We start from the raw sequence: 19,591 nt of genomic DNA, 5'->3' as shown, positions 1-19,591 counted from the left end.
GCAGAATTTTCATGAAGATTAGAGAAGGTAACGTTTATGGTGTTTGGTGAATGGTAGCTTTGTTTGTTTGTTTGTTTGTTTGTTTTTTTAATGGTAGCTTTTATAATAATTGCCTCACAAAGTGATGTGGCTCCCATGTTTGTGTCAGTAGGTTTTCTAATTGGACTTGGGGGTGTCAGAGCAGATATGTGCCACGCTGTTGCCCTGAGTTGATCTCCATTTGGAGTTATGTGACTGGTGAGATTGAGGTATGTGTGGAGACCGGATAGTGTAAAACCTCATCAGCATGTGACTTGATTAAATAAAGTTATGTCCAACCAGCGATGAGAGTGGCCATTCCCGTAACTTCTGGATATTGAATACTTATTTGTCCAAGCGCTGGGAGGTGGCTCTTGGCCCACACTAGTTTATTTACTCTTCGGAAATACCCTGTGAGGTGGGTCCTACAGTCTCCACGTGAGGATATTTAGCTTTCGAGAGGCTCCCTTCAGTTGGGTTGTCAGATTTAACAAAAATATAGTAATATAAATATATATTATATATAGTAATATATAAAAATATAGTGCATGAGATCTGAAATTCAAATTTAACTGGGTACTCTGTTTTATTTGGCCACCCTACCCATAACTTCCCCAGGATGATGCAGTGAATGGACGGAGCTGGGACCTAGATTTTCCTCCACCTGACCCTGAAGCCCATTCTGTAGGCTGTTACTCTGTGATGTGTCTTTGAGAAAGCAGAGAACTCAGGTGTGAAAAGTAAGGAAATTGTCGTCAGATGAGGTTTAAAGTCCTTTCGCTGGTAAATTGAGAAGCTGAACTCAGAGACACTTTACTCTTTTACCTGATTGGTGGAAGATAATTCCCTGTTAGGTCTAATGGTTAGAAATAGAGACAGCTAATGAGAGGTTATAAGATACCTATTATATATGCCAAGTACGGTGCTAGAACTACTTGGGAAAAAGCCCAATCTTTTCAAATGAGGATTTCAGTCTAAAGTTAAAAATTCTAAAGCTGTGTGGTTGTAGAGGTGCCTGTTGACCTAAACTTGACATAATACCTGACCTTCTGCTGGGAGAACTCCAGGGAGGAACTAGGGGCAATGTGTCAGTCGTCCAGTGTCTCTGCGGACCCTAGAATAGTTTCAGTCTAAGTCTTTCCAAGGGGCTGCACAGAGAATTATTTTCTGCTGCTAAAGAATTGGATGCCATAAGAATATCATAAGGTGTAGATATTTCTGGCCTCTTGAAAATCCATGTTTTCCTTGGCGGTTGAATGCATACTCATGGGCCATGCCTGCTTTCTAAAAGCTCGCCCTCCTGCTTGCTCACCCTGCCCTTCTGGATAAGCCCGAGGCATTGCCCATTGCCGAGGTGTCGGGCTTCATGTGGAGCCATAGGTCAGCCTTTCCAGGAAGGAGCCCTTTGAGGGCTAGAGGGCAAGAAGCATGAAGAACCTACTGGGAGAAGACTCCTGTGGTTGAGGAGGGGGAGGAGCAGTTTGCTCCCTTCCTCTCTCCTGACCCTCCCAGGGTCCTGTTATGGAAACTTTGGAAGAAAAGGGAAGTGGAAATTTGCCAGTCTCACTTGGGAGCACTTTGGTCTCCATCTCTTTTCTGGAATGAGTGAGAAGTTGACCTAAAGATGCCTTTTGTTTTTCAGATAGCTTTGGTTCTGGCAAGTCAGAGGAACTAGAAACCCATCATTTGGCACCAGTTTTGTGTTCTGGGAACTCTATTGTCTTTTTGTATGAGATTATCTGGGAGTGTGAATCATTTGAATTATTTAACAGGACTGGGTATTCCTGAGATACCTCCAATTTGGGGGTATCACTCTACATTTTTAAAGTACTGGTTCACTCAGATTAAACAATGAACTCCACTGCACTTCTAGGTTGATGTAAAGGATTTCAAGACTAATAACCATCGTTATAATAATAATATAAAATAGTTGATTCTGGGATCCCTGGGGTGGCGCAGTGGTTTAGCACCTGCCTTTGGCCCAGGGCGCGATCCTGGAGACCCAGGATCGAATCCCACATCGGGCTCCCGGTGCATGGAGCCTGCTTCTCCCTCTGCCTGTGTCTCTGCCTCTCTCTCTTTCTCTCTGTGTGACTATCATAAATAAATTAAAAATTAAAAAAAAATTCCTTTCTGTTTAAAAAAAATAAAATAGTTGATTCTAAGCACTTTATGTGTATTAAATTCTTGCAATAGCATTTGAAGTGGGAACTATTGTTATGCCTGTTGTATAAATAAGGAAACCAAAGATCAGACCATTTCAAGTAACTTGCTTGAGGTCACACAGATTGTTGGTGGCAGAGGCAGGATTTGAACCCAGGCAGATGCACTCCTAGCTCTTTTTTTTTTTTTTTTTTAAGATTTTACTTATTTATTCATGAGAGACACAGAGACAGAGAGAGGCAGAGACACAGGCAGAGGGAGAAGCAGGCTCCATGCAGGGAGCCTGACGTGGGACTCGATCCTGGGTCTCCAGGACCACACCCTGGGCCGAAGGCAGTGCTAAACCGCTGAGCCACCCAGGCTGCCCAACTCCTAAGCTCTTAACTGCTATTTTGTGTAGTTGTGTGTGTGTATGTCAGATATCTATCTCCTTGCAAGAAGGATGTCCTAATTATGTGTACTTGCACACACATCTTCTTAACATTCAGATTCCTCAGAGTAAGTAGTGGGGTTTGCAAATTGGATGAGGGCCATGCCAATTGGGAAACGGGTGAATGGGAAGTGGGGGAGAGCATGATACCTCAGAGGAGAGGGATGGGTTAGTGATCTGGGCTGGGTGGTCCTGATGGGAGTGGAGTAGAGCAGCTGATGCTGACACAGAAAAGGTGGTGCTGGGAGTCTTGGGGGGCCCCGTGGAAGCTGGGGAGAAGGCAACGGCAAGAGGCACTGATGTTAGAGAATTCTGGGAGGAAGGGAGTTAATGCTCAGGATGGAGAGACCTCGTTACAACTCTTAAATGCAAGACTCCAGTAAATTGCCTGTGAAAGACCTGGCTGCCCCTTTGTCTGGCTACCTAGCCCTGTAAAGAAGTTGATAAAACATGCAAATAATGCTCATGTATATTTCAGGGAAAATCGTACTTTAATCATATGCTGGTTCGTTCATGAAAAACTGGCTTTTTCAGACCCGTTCTTGCTCTCTAACTTGCCCCCTGGGCTGTGATTTTTACCTGAAAGGTAACCGTCACTGCCCAGGTATTTTGAAACTGGAGCCTCTTTCATTCTAAGTTGGCAACCTGCCAGTCTCCTCTAATCATTGCTATGTTTGCGTGTGGAATCAGGACAAGAATCAAGGGAGCGCTTCAACGCTGTCAATAATGTGTGCTTAACACGCCTGGCACTAACGTGGTGTACGGTGCAGAGGACCGCAGACAGCTTATTTCCTGACGGATTGTTTTTGCCTCACATGGAGTGATGTTTGCTCCCGAGAGTGTGCGTGTCTGTGTGTGTGCTTCTGTGTGTCTGGGTGTGTGTGTGCATGTTCATTTTCTGCATTCAGCCTGCGTCACTACCACGGTAATCAGTGTTTCTCAGTGGCCTCTGTAGGTGAGGAGGGTTTCTTTGATGGCTAAAGACCTCCACTTCCCAGACATTAAATGTGCATAATGCCTTGAGGGTTTTAAGCCCTGCACTAAGCATGCTTGTCTCATACCCAAAGTAGCCACAGCGCCTGCATTCCCACAATAGCGGCAGCCCTGAGCAGATGCTTCCAGTGTTCTTATCTGGCTGTGCTTTTCACTTTGGGACAAAGTTCTATAATCATTCCTCATGGATTTATTTTCTCCACACTGTAAAGCCTGAATTGTGAAGATCTCATCATGCCATAAAGGGCAGCATGAGCCAAGTTCTTGGGGGCTGCTGAGGATTTCTTTGCCTTTTTTTTTTTTTTTTTTCCTCCTTTTCCTTTTTGGAGATGTGTATCAGAAAAAGGCTCTGCCTTTAGAGAGAAATTTTACTGCTCTTGCCAATAATGTGTAACAATATTAAATTTAATGGCAGACCTTGAAGTGTATAAAAACTTAAGTCCAGAAAAAGGTAAGAGCCATACTACTGATTTTAAGGTAAGTGTAATAGTCCTGGTGAAAGATGGTATGCATTTCGTATTTTATTTTGTATTTAGTTGAGTTCAAATATTTATTTGAACTCTTGACAACATATTTGAGGTATTATATTTCAGTCTGAGATGAAAAGGTAAAGTATTTTTGATTAGGCAAAAAGTGTTTTGTTTTTTTTTTTTTTTTTTCCTAGCAAATGTGTACTCTTGTGACAGTAGAATTTGCATGCTGATGAATTGGAAGTGCCTTGTAATAAAGTGGTCAGTGACAAAACCATTGTATTCTTAGGTTGCAAGTCAAGTATATAGACGTGCTTAAAAATTTTATTTGTCTGACACCCATGACCAGTGAATTTAAATGTAAACATTTCAAGTCTGATTCAGTTTGAATAATGAGTAAAGCTGTATTTTAACTTTCTACCATAATCTGGACAGAATGATTCCCAATCTGCACCAATTAAAGACAGCCACGGACAGTGAAAATAATTAGCTTCACAAAATGAAATGGAATAAGTATTCAGCATAGATAAAATGGAGGCAGATGCATGTATCATGTTCTTGGAATCTGTCAGCTTCTGTGGCATGACAGAGACATTCGGGAGTCTGAGTTAGGAGATCAGAAATTGAAAATATATGGAGATTGTTCTTGTATTATAAGAAATAGTCCTGCCTGGTCAGACAGAAGAAATGGCATGTCAAGAAATGTCTTCTAAACTTGTCCTCAAACTGAAACTCGCCTGTCATTTCAGATTATTCATGCGTGTCTACTCAAATGTAACTTTATCATGCCAGTGCTCCTCCTGAGAGCCTGTCTTGAGATCGTTGCTAGTTTATGGTATCAACTTCAACGTGTCACGGTCACAGCACCAGCATCGAAGCCTGCCTTTTATTCAAAATATAAATTAGACCATGGATGAGATTTCCCGAGCACAACCGAATTTTGTAAGCCCGGGATGGACCTTTTACATAGAAATAGGGTAGGGTTTGGGGATTTGGTTATTAGCCCGATGGGCAGTTTGTCAGAAGGATTTTCCATTTAGAGTTTTGTCTTAATGTGCTTGGAAACTCTTCTGTATGTTGAATATAAGAGTAAGTTGGAATTGCATAGCCTACTGTCCGGATTGTCTTGCTTTTTGCACATCGTGGAAGTAATGGTGAAAAGGACTTCCATTACTTTGACCATATATGTGATCTTTAAGATTGAATTAACGTTAAAATGAAACATCTTGGGAGTCTGAATGAATTTTTCTACTCATCTAGGCTTTTAGACTGGATGAATGGAAGGTATCTTGTTTCAGGGAGGATGTTTTCATATATACAGATGGTCTTACCAGAGATTTTCTTTTTCATGAGCATATATTTCATATTTTACTTATTTTCAGTTGTTTTAATGATTCATTTGGCTGAGTGAAACATTTTCTTTTCTGACTGCCCATCTTGGTATTAATCTCAGTGGATGGCAAGAGCATTTTTAAAGAAATCTTTCTTCTGAATTCCAGAACAGTTTTAAGTGAAATACCTTAAGTTATACAGATCATTTCAGAGGGCATAAAATTAGTTGATTCTAATTTTCATCAAACCTGGGTTGTATTTATTATTAAACAGTGTTAGTGGAAGTGGTTTCAGTTGACGGGGATATAAAAATGTTCACTCAGAACCAGACCAGACCAAAGAGAAGAAACCTGAGTTTTGATGGTACAGAACTGTGTATTACGTGTAAAACCCATGTTTGCTCCTACACTGTGTATTTATGCACATACATAGAAAAATGTTATTAGCCTCAGAATTTAGTATATATAATATGCTAAGCCCCCCCCCCCCCCCCCCCCCCCCCCCGAGTTGGCAGTCATCTCAGTGATTCTTGTAACACTCGATACTCTAAGGTACTTGAATTGCAACATAAAAACAGAAGTCAGAGGAAGCTTCAAGGCATGTAAGGCAAACATTCTCATAATCTGGTTATGTCTATGAACCCCAGCCTCCTTTTAGCACCAGGAGGGCATGCTCCTACCCCTTACCTCACAGGGTTGTTGTAAGAATTACTGATATACTGCCTCTGAAAGCATTTAGGAGATGAAAGGACCACAGAAATGTAAAATGACACAATTCTAGAAATAAGGGTAATACACATTTCCTCTATTTTAATTGAAGGGAAGTTGTATTTGTTCTAGAGTGCAAATAAAAAACACGTTGACCTAGAACCTTGGTAGCATCTGCTACTGATTTTCCCCTTGGCTTAGTGTAACTTCCATGAGAGCTGTGTGCACCCTGTGTATTGAACGCCCTATGCTGATGTCGGTGTAGGAGTGAGTCCTAGATTTCCGGAGCAAGAAGAAACCATAGCCATCTTCCTCTCTTAAGGAGGAAACAACAACAACAACATAGGCTGCACATTTTTCTCTAAGGCATAGACTGGATCTGTGGCTGGAATTGAGCCCTCCAGTTCCCACATCATGATGGCCAAATCTACTCTTTTTGATCATACAGATTTTTGCTTTGAGGAGATGCTAAGCATTTTAGATACATGTGATTTCTCTCTTGATGTCATTTGAATTCTCTGCACAAGGGAGGGGAAAATTGAGAGTTTCCTTTCCTCTTTTTAAGATTATTATTTTTTCATGAGAGATACACAGAGAGAGAGGCAGAGACACAGGCAGAAGGAGAAGCAGGCTCCCTGCGGGGAGCCCGGCGCGGGACTCGATCCCAGGACCCCAGGGTCACGCCCTGAGCCAAAGGCAGATGCTCAACAGCTGAGCCTCCCAGGGGCCCTGAGAGCTTCCTGTGGAATCCGTAACTGTTGATAATGACTTGGTACAGTCAAAGATATATTGCATGCTTCATATACAAAGTACTGGTGGGGGATATGAAAGTGAATAAAAGTATTAACCTTTTTTTTTTTTTTCAGTAATTCACGGTATAGTGCAACAAATGCTTATATTTATTGTAATTATGGTAGCAGAGGAATAGAGGAACGTTCCAGTGGTAGCTTGAGTGTGGAGAAGTACACACAGGATTTCTGGAGGTATCATTTGAGCTAAGCCTTGAAGACTTAGGATCGTATCTGGTAGATAAACAAGGATTGAAGATGAAGGAGTAGGCAAGGGCCGGGTGTTATTATAAACACCTCATACTCCAGGCTAAGTCATTTGGACGTTATCTCTCCTCGCCCCCACCCAAGAGAGAAGGTTTTAAGCTGGGGAGAGATGAATCTGATTTGAATTTCAGAAGGCCTCTCTGCCAACAGTTTAGAGACCAAGGAAGGGATGAGACCAGAGCAAGAGAATATGATGGTCTCAAGTTTCTTAGCTTAGACCTTTCATGAGAAAATCTTGGACTCTGAGGTTTACATCAGTGTCCTTCGCCCCTGATCGAAGCTTCCTTAGAATTCCGCTGCTGCTTCCTCTGTGTACACATTTTATCCAATCACCGTCTTGCCATAGGAATATATTAGCTGCAAGTAGGTAACTACTGGATGTGAAATGTAACACTTCTGCTCTTGCTAAGTTTACAACCTCTTTTCTATTAGAATTTTTTTTTAGGGGATCCCTTGGTGGCTCAGGGGTTTGGCGCCTGCCTTGGGCCCAGGGTGTGATCCTGGAGTCCCGGGATCAAGTCCCATGTCGGGCTCCCTGCATGGGACCTGCCTCTCCCCTCTGCCTGTGTCTCTGCCTCTCTCTCTCTCTCTCTGTGTCTCTCATGAATAAATAAATAAAAATTTTTAAAAAGGATTTTTTAAAAAGATTTTTTAAAAAAATTTATTCATGAGGGGCAGAGACCCAGGCAGAGGGAGAAGCAGGCTCCCTGCGGGGGGCCTGATGCGGGACTTGATCTTGGGACCCTGGGGTCACACCCTGAGCCAGAGGCAGACGCTCAACCGCTGAGCCACCAGGTGTCCTCTATTAGACCGAATTGTGCCTATTTTGAGTAGCTCTGTTTTTCTTCTATAGAGAATGAAAAATATTTTCCCCTAGAAGCTCAGAGAACTCCAAATTCAGCCTTTCTTAGCTTATAAGACGTTGATTTGAAAGTTGTCATGTTGCTTGCATAATCAGTCCAGATATAACAGAGTAGGGAGGTCAGTGGCCGTTTCTTTGTATTTAACATTGTTAAAAATTACTATTTCCCTCTTTAATGAAGAATGTGAAGGTCCTGATACTGGGTATTCTGTTTCATAGATCAATTAGTCGTGTCCTGAACTATTTAGTAGGGCAAGCTCTTTATTGCTGTTCTTATTTAATTTTTTTTTCTTATTTAATTTTTTTGTCTCTTTTCATGTGTTTTCTGTTCTAGATAAGTTTTAGAAATAGTGTGGATAGTTCCCCAAAGTAATTCTTTGGGGATTTTTTTTTTCATTGAAATTGCATTGATTAGAGAATAACTGAGGTGAATCACTAACTAAGTCACTGAGTTCCGCCTTACGGGAACACAGTAGGACCCGCCAAGTTTAAGTCTTTTTTTGTGTCAGCAAAGCTTTAGAGTTTTGGGTTTTTTCTAAAGATTTATCTGGGAGCGAGCGAGGGCACAAGTGAGGGGACGAAGGGGAGAGAGTCTGGAGCCTTCGTGGCGCCGAGCACGGAGCCTGACCACCTGATGCCAGGGCCCCGGGGTCATGACCTGAGCTGGAGCCAAGAGTCGGACGCCAGAGCCATGGTGACACCCGAGGGCCCCTCGGGCTCCTCATGTAGAGTGTCCACGTTTCTTGTCAGGTTTAGTCGGCACCGTGGATAGGTTTTGGTCAGTCGTGCTGTCTTCCTTTCTTTTTTTTCTTTTCCTGGGGAAATCGCCTTATTTTCCCTGGGGGTGTGGCTAGATGTCTAGTCTCCGAATTTCTGGAATCGCGTCTTCGCGCCCGCGGGTTCGTGGCGTGGGGCAGGTGGGAAGGCCACCGTCCGCGCAAGGGCCAGCACCCACGCGCCACGGCAGAGGTTAGCAGTGTGGCCACCCCTGGAGCAGGGAAACCCGTTCGGGTGGCTCTTGTCAGGCGTGGGGGGCCGTGCTGGTGGCTGACGTGGTCCTCGGTGTCCTCGACGGAGGCCTGGCCAGTGCGGGGGCACCGCCTGTCCATCACGGCCCCGGTGGGCTCCTTGGGCGTCGTGGAGTCCAGGCCCGTGCTTTTGTGCTATCCTGGGGACTCCTACTTGCCGGTTTCTCCAGGCAAGACCCACTTCTTGTCTGGAAGATGCCTTGGGTGGGCGCGCACCGCTGGGTGTGCCAGGGAAGAGCTAGTCCAAGAAGCGTGTGCTCTTCTCCTAACCGTCTTCACCCCTTTCTAAGTAAATTGCTTTTAACTCCCTTACTACCCCTTTTGTAGGGTTTTAGTGTTGGTTCATATCTAAGTGGTGTCTTTATACTACTATCTGTTGATTTTTTTTTCAATTTTTGTTATCATCTATTGATTTTTCTGCTATGATAGATGAGGAATTAGCTCACTAGTAGCATCCCCGACATCGCGTTCAGCTACTTCACTGGTTGGCTATCTTTGGAACTTTAAAAATGCACTTATGCTTTTTTTTTGTCTTGCTCTGCCAAATAGAAATATCCTACCTAGTGACCATCGTACTCCCTCCACCAATCCTTTCTTTTTACTTTTTATTTTTTTTATTTTTTAAAAATTTTTTTACCAATCCTTTCTCTTACTTGTCCCTCCTTCTCTTACATATGATAATTCTTTCATTCTCGCCCCCACCCCCAGTACTCCTCATTGCTCCTTCCACATTTCAATCGTAGGTTGATTTTATTTTTTATTTTTTTTAAAGGTTTTATTTATTTATTCATGAGAGACAGAGAGAGAGAGGCAGAGACACAGGCAGAGGGAGGAGCAGGCTCCATGCAGGGAGCCCCACTCAGGACTCGATCTCAGGTCTCCAGGATCACACCCCGGGCTGAAGGCGGTGCTAAACCGCTGAGCCACTCAGGCTGCCCCTCCTAGGTTGATTTTAAAAGTTTAATATCAATAAGCAAAGCTTACACACTACAACCACGTAAAGTTATGTAATTGTGACTATATAAAGGTTCACCAGAGCAGGTAATCACCTAACTTAATTTTTAATCGCTTAATTTTAATTAAGGATACTGCTTCAGAACGTGGTATCTGAGGAAAAGGTTAGATTCTGGAGATGACTATACCAGATGACAACATCAATTAATTCATTAGGAAAAAAATCAAGTACCTACAAGTAATTTTGACAAGTAGCAATCTTCACCATAACTCGACGAGATGAGTAAGGTTGTTATCTCAACTTTGAGGGTGATAAATCTGAGATACAGAGAGAAAATAACTTGCCCCAAGTCATAGTGTAATTTTGCAATCAGTAGAGCTGACATCTGAATACTGTTGGTGGACTTCAGAGCTTGGACTTGCGGTCCTCTTCTCTCTCATACTGTTAACTTTCTTGGAGTTGATAAGATACACAGGCAAGGAACAATCGACTGCCTTCTTTGCAAAAAAAAAAAAAAAAATCATTACCATTTTTATAAAGACATCTCAGTTTAATTTCTTCTCTCTGCATATGGTGTTCCCTTGAGTAAATGGACCTGCAAGTGAGTACTTCCTGATTAACAGAAAGAGGAGCTGTGAGGTAGGTGGCATAGGGTTTGGTGTAGGATAGCAGTGGGGTAGAATGGTTAGGGAGGGACCAGATCACGCAAGAGTTTTAATAAGCTCCGAGGAGTTCAGGCTGGATCGAATGGAGGAGGAAAGAAGATGGTAGGCTTTGGCGTGGTTGGTTGATGTACAAGTAATATTTCAGGATAAAAGAGTGGTAATTTAAGGAAAAAAGTGGTATTTCGGGGTTAAAAAAGAGGTTCTGAAAAAAAAAATAAAAAGAGGTTCTGTGAAGGACTGATAAAGGGTCCTGGAATCTACTTGAGAAATTGGTTCAGGCAAATCAAGGCCATGAACCCTAGTCATTGAGGTTTTGACCAATGATCCATTCCTACCTCTAATTACTCGTCCACAAAACAGAAGCCATCATGAGTGGGCTCGGGTTACTTCAGCTGTCTCTTTGAAGAAAGGTAAATGATTGTCTCTATTGATCTGTTTAAAGAGTAAGGCCTGGTTGTGTGTGTGTAATATAAGGTTTTCAACTACTTCAGTGACCTGTCGCTTCTTGTTTTTTAAAAATCAGCCTCCAATTTGTCTATTTTTCCAGGTAGGGTGTGAAAAGATAAACCTTGAGAAAATATACAGGCAGGAGTCTGAGACGACCCCCCCCCCACCTCCCCAAATGCAATTATGAAATCAGAAGAGAAGGGACAAAATTAAGGATGGTTTAAAGGACAGTTATATTACTCTCTCTTTTATGCTATCTCTTTGCACATTTTTTCTTTCCTAAGTTCATTTATCATCATTTGTCCTTTTTTAAAAATTCATTTTGAATATCCAAGATGATATCTGATGACTATTTTTTAGAAAAAGAACAAGCAATATTGGCTTCTATTAAGTACTAAATAAAATTTCTTCTTGCCTTTCTCACTCCTTAGATGTGACCATAGCTGATACTCTGGCATTAGACTGGCAGGAGTGTGTGTACACGCATAAAAATGTGTACAGAAAGGAGCCACACCCAAGTGCAGGCCTCACGGGTCAGGAAATTACACTTTTATGTGATCAAGAAGGACAGTGAAAAATATAAATCGTGTGGGCCATTTCATAACCTACCTTCCTGTTGCTACTTATCGAGCCCCCCTAGAAAGACAAGGTAGGACTCAGCCTGGACTTAGTAACTAAATGCCTCTTATATTGTGAGCACTCTCTTGGTATTGAGGCTTTAAGCTTAATTTCAGTTATTTTGTGCTTTCCTTATTCTTTCATTTTTGCATTTGTAAAATTTAGTCATTTCTCATGTTCTTTTTTTCTTTTTTAAAGATTTATTTATTTATTCATGAGAAAAAGGTACAGAGAGAGAGAGGCAGAGACACAGGCAGAGGGAGAAGCAGGCTCCATGCAGGGAGCCCGACGTGGGACTCGATCCCAGGTCTCCAGGATCATGCCCTGGGCCAAAGGCAGATGCCAAACCGCTGAGCCACCCAGGTGTCCTTCTTTTCTCGTGTTCTTATCGATGTTTTGAAAAATGAAAAGGCCAGAAAACCAACTCAGAAAATGAGAGAAGGCAGGCATGGGGAGCATAATAAATAGGGATATACAAATTTTGGTGGTGGGGTGGGGAGGAAGAAGGACCATGTCTCAAGTTTCTTATTTGTCACTTAATTTTAATCTGATACAAAGAATTGGCCAGTCTTCTCCTAGTGCATAGTCATTCTGAACTTTATTTCTTATATTCTCACCATTACTTTTTCCTGTCTCAAATTTATGCCTTTTTTCCTGAAGACAGGGTGAATGGAAGCAAGATACAAATGAGGGGACAAAGAAAGAATGAAATGAACCAAGAATGAATCTGTTCCGTTCTCCTTATACCTGCGTTTCTTGCTTTTCCCACTCTGGGCACCCGCTCTTCTATTGGTTGTGATCTCGCCTCCATAAAGCCTTACTTTTTATTTCTAAACTTTATTGCTCTAGTTTTCTCATTTCCTTTCTCTTTTCACAGAAATAAGATCTAGGCTGTATTTGATTTATAAAGCCACATGTAAGTCCGTGAAGATAAGAATCCATGGTTGGGTATTCCTCTGGCTCTGCTGTGTATTAGCTGGAAGACGTTGGAGCAGTTGCCCATCCTTTATTTGGTCTAGGGGATCTTTCTAAGATGCTTTTCGTGATTTTTCTTGTTCTAAGTTCAGAGAACTATCATTACGAACACATACAAACCAACACAAATATTGGCAAAAGCCCTGAAGATCATAGAGAGCAACAAAGTGGTAAAGTTCTAAGGTCGTCAGTGGTCACCAGGCCTCGGTTCACATTCTCTTTCTATTCACCGGGGGGGGGGGGGGGGGGGGGGGGGATAGCACCTTTATTTGAAGAGAGAGTTCAGTTTTGGTCATTGCAGTTAAAGATGGTAGTGGGGAAGGTGGTGCGTATAATAATGAATAGGAACAGGATGGAAAATGGGTTCTTTCCCTAGGAACAGGTCAAGTTTCAGAGGCTGGATGTTACATTTCTTGGTTGAACCATCCACTTTCATGATTCTGTGGCTTCTAGCTATTGTTTTTCTTTTTTTTAAATTTCTTTTGACTAGTACATACATGTGGAGGATGGTTTCTCTGCCTTTGTTTTTGTGCTACTTCTTTATACTCAGTTATTGTTGTCTTCTGGATATAATTCTGAGTTTACACTTCTGTGTTCAATTTCTTCTCATTTACTCAGCATTTAAATTTGTTTTCTTGTTTTTTAATTCATACTGCCGGGATCTTCTCCCATTCTCACACCCAACCTGTTCTCTTTTTTTCTTTATCATTTCTTTGTTTCTTTATATCCCCAGTGAGAGAAGAGGGACACTGGTGTCAAGAAGAGCCCCAGAAGTTCTAATCTAGGATTTTTTCAGTGCCCTGGTTTAGTCCAGGGGAGGGAGATTATGGGATTTGGAGTAAAATAGCAGCAGGAGACAACCAAAAGTTCTAATAATAGCTTAGCTCTTTAGGTCATCACCGAGGTCAGTTTCTCTGGCACTCATTTTCCTCATTTGAAAAATACTGATTCTGTGCCTTTCATTTTTTTCTTAATTAAAAAAAATTTTTTAAAAATTGAAGTTCAATTTGCCAACACATAGTGTAACACCCAGTGCTCATCCCATCAAGTGCCCTCCTCTGTGCCCTTCACTGAGTTTCTGCCTTTCAAAGAATTTTGAAGATTAATGAGATGATGTGAGTGGCAAGTCTTGCCCAGTGGTTGGTACATAAGCCTTTTGTAGATGTTACATCTTTCCCCTAATCACACATGCCTGCTTATTTAATATCTGTCTGTCTGTCTCTCTCCCACACACACACTTTTCTTTCTCTCAGGATTGACAATCTCTATCAGTTTTCTGTTTGTATTTTTTTCTCAGGTCCTTGTGCACTAACCCTTTCGCCTAGCTACTGCACAACTAAACCAAACTCAAACATATGACAGAGGTACGAAGGAGAAACCCAAGGAAGCAATAAGTTAAATAAATCCTTAGTTGATTTTAATGAGCAAGACAGCTTATTGTTTAGAGTACATAAATGTGGAGACACCTTTCCCACTCAGTTCTGATAATTGCAGTTTATCCACAATACTCAGTATCCCCTGAGAAGGAACTAATATTTGGTAATTTGTTCTAACTTCTTTCATGCTGTTTTTCTTTCTTCTTCTTTTTTTAAATATTTTATTTATTTACTCATGAGAGACACAGAGAGAAAGAGAGGCAGAGACACAGGCAGAGGGAGAAGCAGGCTCCATGCAGGGAGCCCGACGTGGGACTCGATCCCGGGTCTCCAGGGTCATGCCCTGGGCTGAAGGCAGCACCAAACTGCGGAGCCACCCGGGCTGCCCTCATGCTGCTTTTCAAATCCAAAAGTTATTCTACATCTGATCACTTACACTGTTGCATAAATTAAGCATACGGTCCCCTTACTAAAGATAACTTGTAAGTATTGTGTATTAAGGATTTTCCAGAGGCCAGAGAGGATGCTTTAAAAAGTACAAAGAAGACCAAAAATTTGTTTAACTGTATTTTCAAAAATTAAAAGAATGAAATACAGTTTCTTGTTTTGTTTTTGCTTTAACTTACTTGACAGGCAAACAACAGAAAAACCAAAAAAGCCCAGATGCTATGTAGTGTCAGCAGAGGTGTGTGAAAATGGGCACTTTTCTATCCTGCCGGTGGGAATTTGAATTAGTGTTTCTGGATGGCATTTTGACAGTGGACAGAACCTTCAGCTCAGTGGCTTTGCCTCCAGAAACTATTCCTATAAAAATACTTGCACATTTGCACAAAGATATAGTGATAGGAATGTTTACTGCAGCACTTTATTTATTTTTTTTTTTGTAATAGCAAGGAAAGGCAAACAACCTAAAGGGGCATGAGTATATAATTTTTTCTTACTGCCTAAAGGTATGTGCATAACAAAAGGTGAAGTAAGCTCAGAAGTTTATGCCTAGAACTAGTAATACTGGTTATCTTTGACTACAGGGTTGTGCATAATTTTCTTCTCCATAATTCTTTGCACATTCGTAATCAGCATATATTCTATTGATTAAAAAATAAAAATCAAATCTACTTTAAAAAATATGGTTATATATTAATAAAACAGAACAGCCTTTTGCTGGCTCCCGGCTGTGCTCCCATTAGGCCAGTGCTGTGCTGAGACCCTTGAGGTGGTCCCTCTGCTTCCAGCCTTGCCCTCTGGCCAGATGTGCTCACAGCAGGTCCCCTGTTCCCGCCGTCTGTTTTCTTCAGTGTTGTCCTCTCCCAGTATTATTCTTTGCTGCCTCTCCTTCCATGGCTCACACAGTTAACTATCAAACCATTTAGAACAATTTGTTCTTTTTTGAATGCATCCTTTGTTTTTCTTGACACATCCCTCCTCAGAAATATGATCTCTTCTGCCTCATTAGCCTGGTAAACTCCATCTTTAATCCCTCTGCTGTATGAGTTAAGCAGACTAGCCATTCTAAAATTATCAAGGTTCTGCATCTTCAGGGCTTAATACACATTTCATGCTGCTTTCACAGGTGTTCCTGGGGAAGTGGCTCTCTTCCATGTGGTGATTCAGGGGCTCAGGCTCCTTCTGCCTTGTGGTTCTGCTCTTTTCCACCTCTGACTCTCAAGGTTGCCCGAGGTGTGTCTCCTCTCCAGCCGACTGAAAGGAGAAAAGAAAATAGAGAATCATGTGCAGGTTTTTTATGAGGAAGTTTTAATGGGCAAAGCCTAAATTCTATTGGCCAGAGCCTAAGCAAATGGCCAGATCCAACCACAAAAGAGCCTGGGAAGTGTATTCTGGTGTGTGCCCTGGAGGAACAGGAAGTGAATTTTGATGAACACATAGTAATTGCTGCCTTAATAGGTAGAGGCCCAACTCCTAGTTCCACCCCTAGGTGTGTAATGTCTTAAAGTTCTTGAATTTATTTGAACATTAGTTTTCTAATTTATAGAGTGAGTGCAATAAGACCTATCTACTACAAAGTGTTGGTATGAAGATTAAATTTTGAGTCCTCATACATGGAATAGCTTCATAAATTCTGAGATGTTGTGCAGATACAAGGAGGACACTTCCGTGAATGTTGGTCTCAGCATTTTGCCTTTTTTCTTTTCTGAAAAAAGATTTTATTTATTTAAGAGAGAGAGAGAGAGAGAGAGAGCATGAGTGGAGGGCAAGGGGCAAAGGGAGAGGGAGAAGCAGACTCCCCGCTGGGGAGGGAGCCCCATCTGGGGGAACCTGATGCAGGTCTCCATCCCCGGACTCTGGGATCATGACCGGAGCTGAAGGCAAATGCTTAACCCACTCAGCCACCCAGATACTCCCCTCCCACCCCCCAGTTTTGCTTTTTAAAAAATGTGTACCTGACTTGTAGATTAGACCAAGAATTGGCAAGCTACAGTTTGCGAGCCAAGCCTGGCCAGCTGCCTATTTTTGTGAATAAAGCTTTATTAGAATACAGCCATGTTCTGTAGTTTATGTATTTTCTAAGGCTGCTTCTGCAGTATAGGCAAAGGTGAGTGAGCGCCACAGAGACCTTATAGCCTGGGAAACCTAAATTTTTACCGTCTGGCTCTTTACAAAAGAAACTTGCTAACCTTTGGACCAGACTGTGAGCATCCGAGGTATTATTCGTTTGTATTTAGTAGTGCCTGAGACATGGCATAGGCCCAGGGAATTTTTACCGAGGGACTGAAATCTCTTTTCAGAGCCATGTAGTTCAGAAATTATGCAGCGGGAAGGCAATTTCAGTAGGGAAGATGCCTCTCCACCAGAGTGGATGAACACTGTTGGTTCCTCTTTGAATAGCCAAATAGCCAAGGTAATCAGGCACCCTGAGTTCAGTCCCAGCTGAATCCCCTCTACTGGGCTGCCTTTGCCAGGTTCTTTTCCAAACATAAGCAAATGCCCTTTCTGGAACATCATTATAATTGGTATAGTCATCACACTGTTTATAATGCACCACTATTGAACTCATTATGGTTGGCAAATATTAAAGTGAATGATTACTGCAGGAAGTAAAAGGCAGAGTAATGGACAGTTGACTGAGAAATGCTTCGATATCACAAGTGCACTGTCTCATTAATGTTGGTTTCTGCTTATTACATAGCCTGACTTTTGCTAGTTTGAAGACATAACAGCTTGAACAGTAGTGGTGCAAACTTGATAGTGATTCTTTTCCTCTAATAATTGGTAAAATAAGAATCTCCATCAGCCATTCAATACAAATTCAGCACTTGGCAAGTAGAGATACTACATGGATGTAGCTGGATGTTGGAGGGGGTGTTCATTGAGCTAATATTTATTAATGCCCAGTAGCTGTTAAGCATCGTGCATCGTCCTAGGTGCCGAGGATGGTAGGATAGATAAGCCCATCATCCCTGCTTGAGGCACGTACAGCTTAGTGAAAGGAGACACAAAAAGAACGGTCAGATCTCTCCTCACCTTTGACAGATAGGGGGGAGTTTTTGCTGGGAGATACTTTTATAGACATTAATATCTGGAGCAGCAGTTTCTCCAACTGTAATAATCAGCAGGTTGCATACTTCAGCTGGTTTATGGAAAAGTAGAGGAGAGGAGCAGAAGAGGAGAGAGATTGAGGGAACAAAAGGTTTTCGCAGTTAGTTAATGATAGAACTGGGTCAAGGTTTACTTCTCCACGCGTGTTCTTAAGTCACCCAAATCTAACCAAAGGCACTTGTCTAAATTGATTAAATCACACGTTACAAAAGAGGTGTTTTTGTTTTTTTTTTTGCACCTGTGTTTAGTCCAGACATTTTTATATCTTTCTCTTTTGTCTTTTTGTTCAGAACAGTTAGATTTTAAAAGGATAAGGAAACACAGGGTCTGTACCTAGAAAATCTTTGTGGAAACCTGGTACTGTTTCTCTACGAAATTTGCAAACCGGGACAGGGTCTCATTCCCCTTGGCCTCCTTAGAATATACGCAATGTCCTACACGGAGTCTGTGGTCAGTAATTGTTTACTGATAAAATATTGGGGATTTTGCAATTGCAATGAAAGATTTAATATCCTTTAAAATTACAAGACAAAGGGAGAAAGGAATACATGAACATAGAAGGCAAAGATCAGCGAACAGTTCAGAGTTCCCATCGGGGCTGGGATATTTGGTTGCAATACGTTCTCTGTTCCCTCCGGCCTCCTGCTTTGCCTAGTGTGAAGCATATGATAAAAAAAGTTTTCAGACGATGGTAATCGTTCCTCTAATTCTTGTGAGTGTCCCCATCATAAGCTCTCCTGAGCAGTGCTCGCTCTCAAGGTCTTTTATTGAACTACACAGGCGATAGGCCCCCAGCTGGGACAGGAAGGATGACAACTTCAATTTGGGTCAGTTGTTAGACTTTCTCTATAAATTCTGCTGATTCACTAAGGGGACCATCCTCACCTCTTCTTCAACATGCCAGTCCTTTATGTGGCATTATGTTTGAACACCGCAGGCAGGTAGGGATTCGGGCAATATGGAATGTTCTGCAGAACACATCAGACCTGTGTTATTCGGTAAATTTCATATGAAATTGAATTACCTACAGAGTCACCCCAGGGGAGCCACTCATCCTGAAGTAACATAGGAAAAAGAATATTTTCAATTTATTTACCACCGGGTGTTTTTTTTTTTTTTTTTTTTAAAGGAGCATGTTGATTTTCTTTTAATAATGTAAAATCCAAATGCACAAAAGATGAGACAAAACTCATGAGACCAATATGGGTAAACAGGTAGAAAAATTGTTTTAGCCACCCTCCCCTCCCTCCACCAGTCTATTCCTATAGTAGTTGAAATAACTGAGCTAGAGTTCGGGTGCAGCTGTAGTTAGAGCACCTCTGATATTAGGATGTTAAGAGAGAATATATGTTTCTGGGGGACAGAAACAGTACTGGTTTCCTCCATAAATCTCTACACTCCTTAGTACAGTGTTGTGTACATGGCAGGTTTCTGGGAGCTGTTAACTATTGAAAAGTCCTTACTGCCTAAGACCTACTACTGCCGGCTGGAAATAGCCTTGCAGTTTCCTGCTGCAGTCTCAGTTCCAGGTGCCTTTAGTTTCTGCGGCATTCTTAAGAATTTCAGAATTTGCTCTGAGAGCTAGCTTGAAGAGAGAAGAGGTCAGGAAGGTAGCTGTTGACTTTCTGAAAAGAACACAGTTCCAGAGACGGTGCGTTCAGATGGTTACAGGTCTGCAGTTTTAAGAGAAGTCTGACTTTTTATTGTTTTCGGCCTTTTAGGCCCTGAGGACCGTGACACTGAGTGGGAAGGGCCTTCATAATCCAGGTGCAGGTGCTTTCTTGAAGGGTCCATACATTCTAGAAAACTTCTGGCTCCCCCATCCATGGGTAGAGGTAACGAGTCTAAGAAATACTCTCCCCGTTAGGTAAATCACAGAGTAGGCCCTTGGCATGCCCGGGTCAAATGAGGCAGATTTGATTGATCGATGTTTGAAAAAGAT

General features: G+C 41.9%; 1 protein-coding gene across 6 annotated transcripts in view; it reads left to right on the top strand.

The window, feature by feature from the left end:
- Nucleotides 1-19,591, top strand: part of PLCH1 (phospholipase C eta 1) — a 203,727-nt gene that overhangs the window by 58,730 nt on the left and 125,406 nt on the right. Inside the window, exon 1 of one of the 6 annotated variants that reach the window (XM_049099693.1) lies at nt 3,577-4,055. The exons of the other annotated variants lie outside the window; for them this stretch is intronic. Within the exon in view, the coding sequence (XP_048955650.1) occupies nt 4,013-4,055 (43 nt within the window). The 5' untranslated portion in view covers nt 3,577-4,012. Of the gene's footprint in view, nt 1-3,576; nt 4,056-19,591 lie in introns of those variants that run through there. 6 annotated transcript variants of the gene reach the window in all.

This window comes from Canis lupus, chromosome 23 (genome assembly GCF_003254725.2).
Source record: "Canis lupus dingo isolate Sandy chromosome 23, ASM325472v2, whole genome shotgun sequence".
NCBI classification, from domain to species: Eukaryota; Metazoa; Chordata; class Mammalia; order Carnivora; family Canidae; genus Canis; species Canis lupus.
This window is presented reverse-complemented; position numbering and strand designations above follow the sequence as displayed.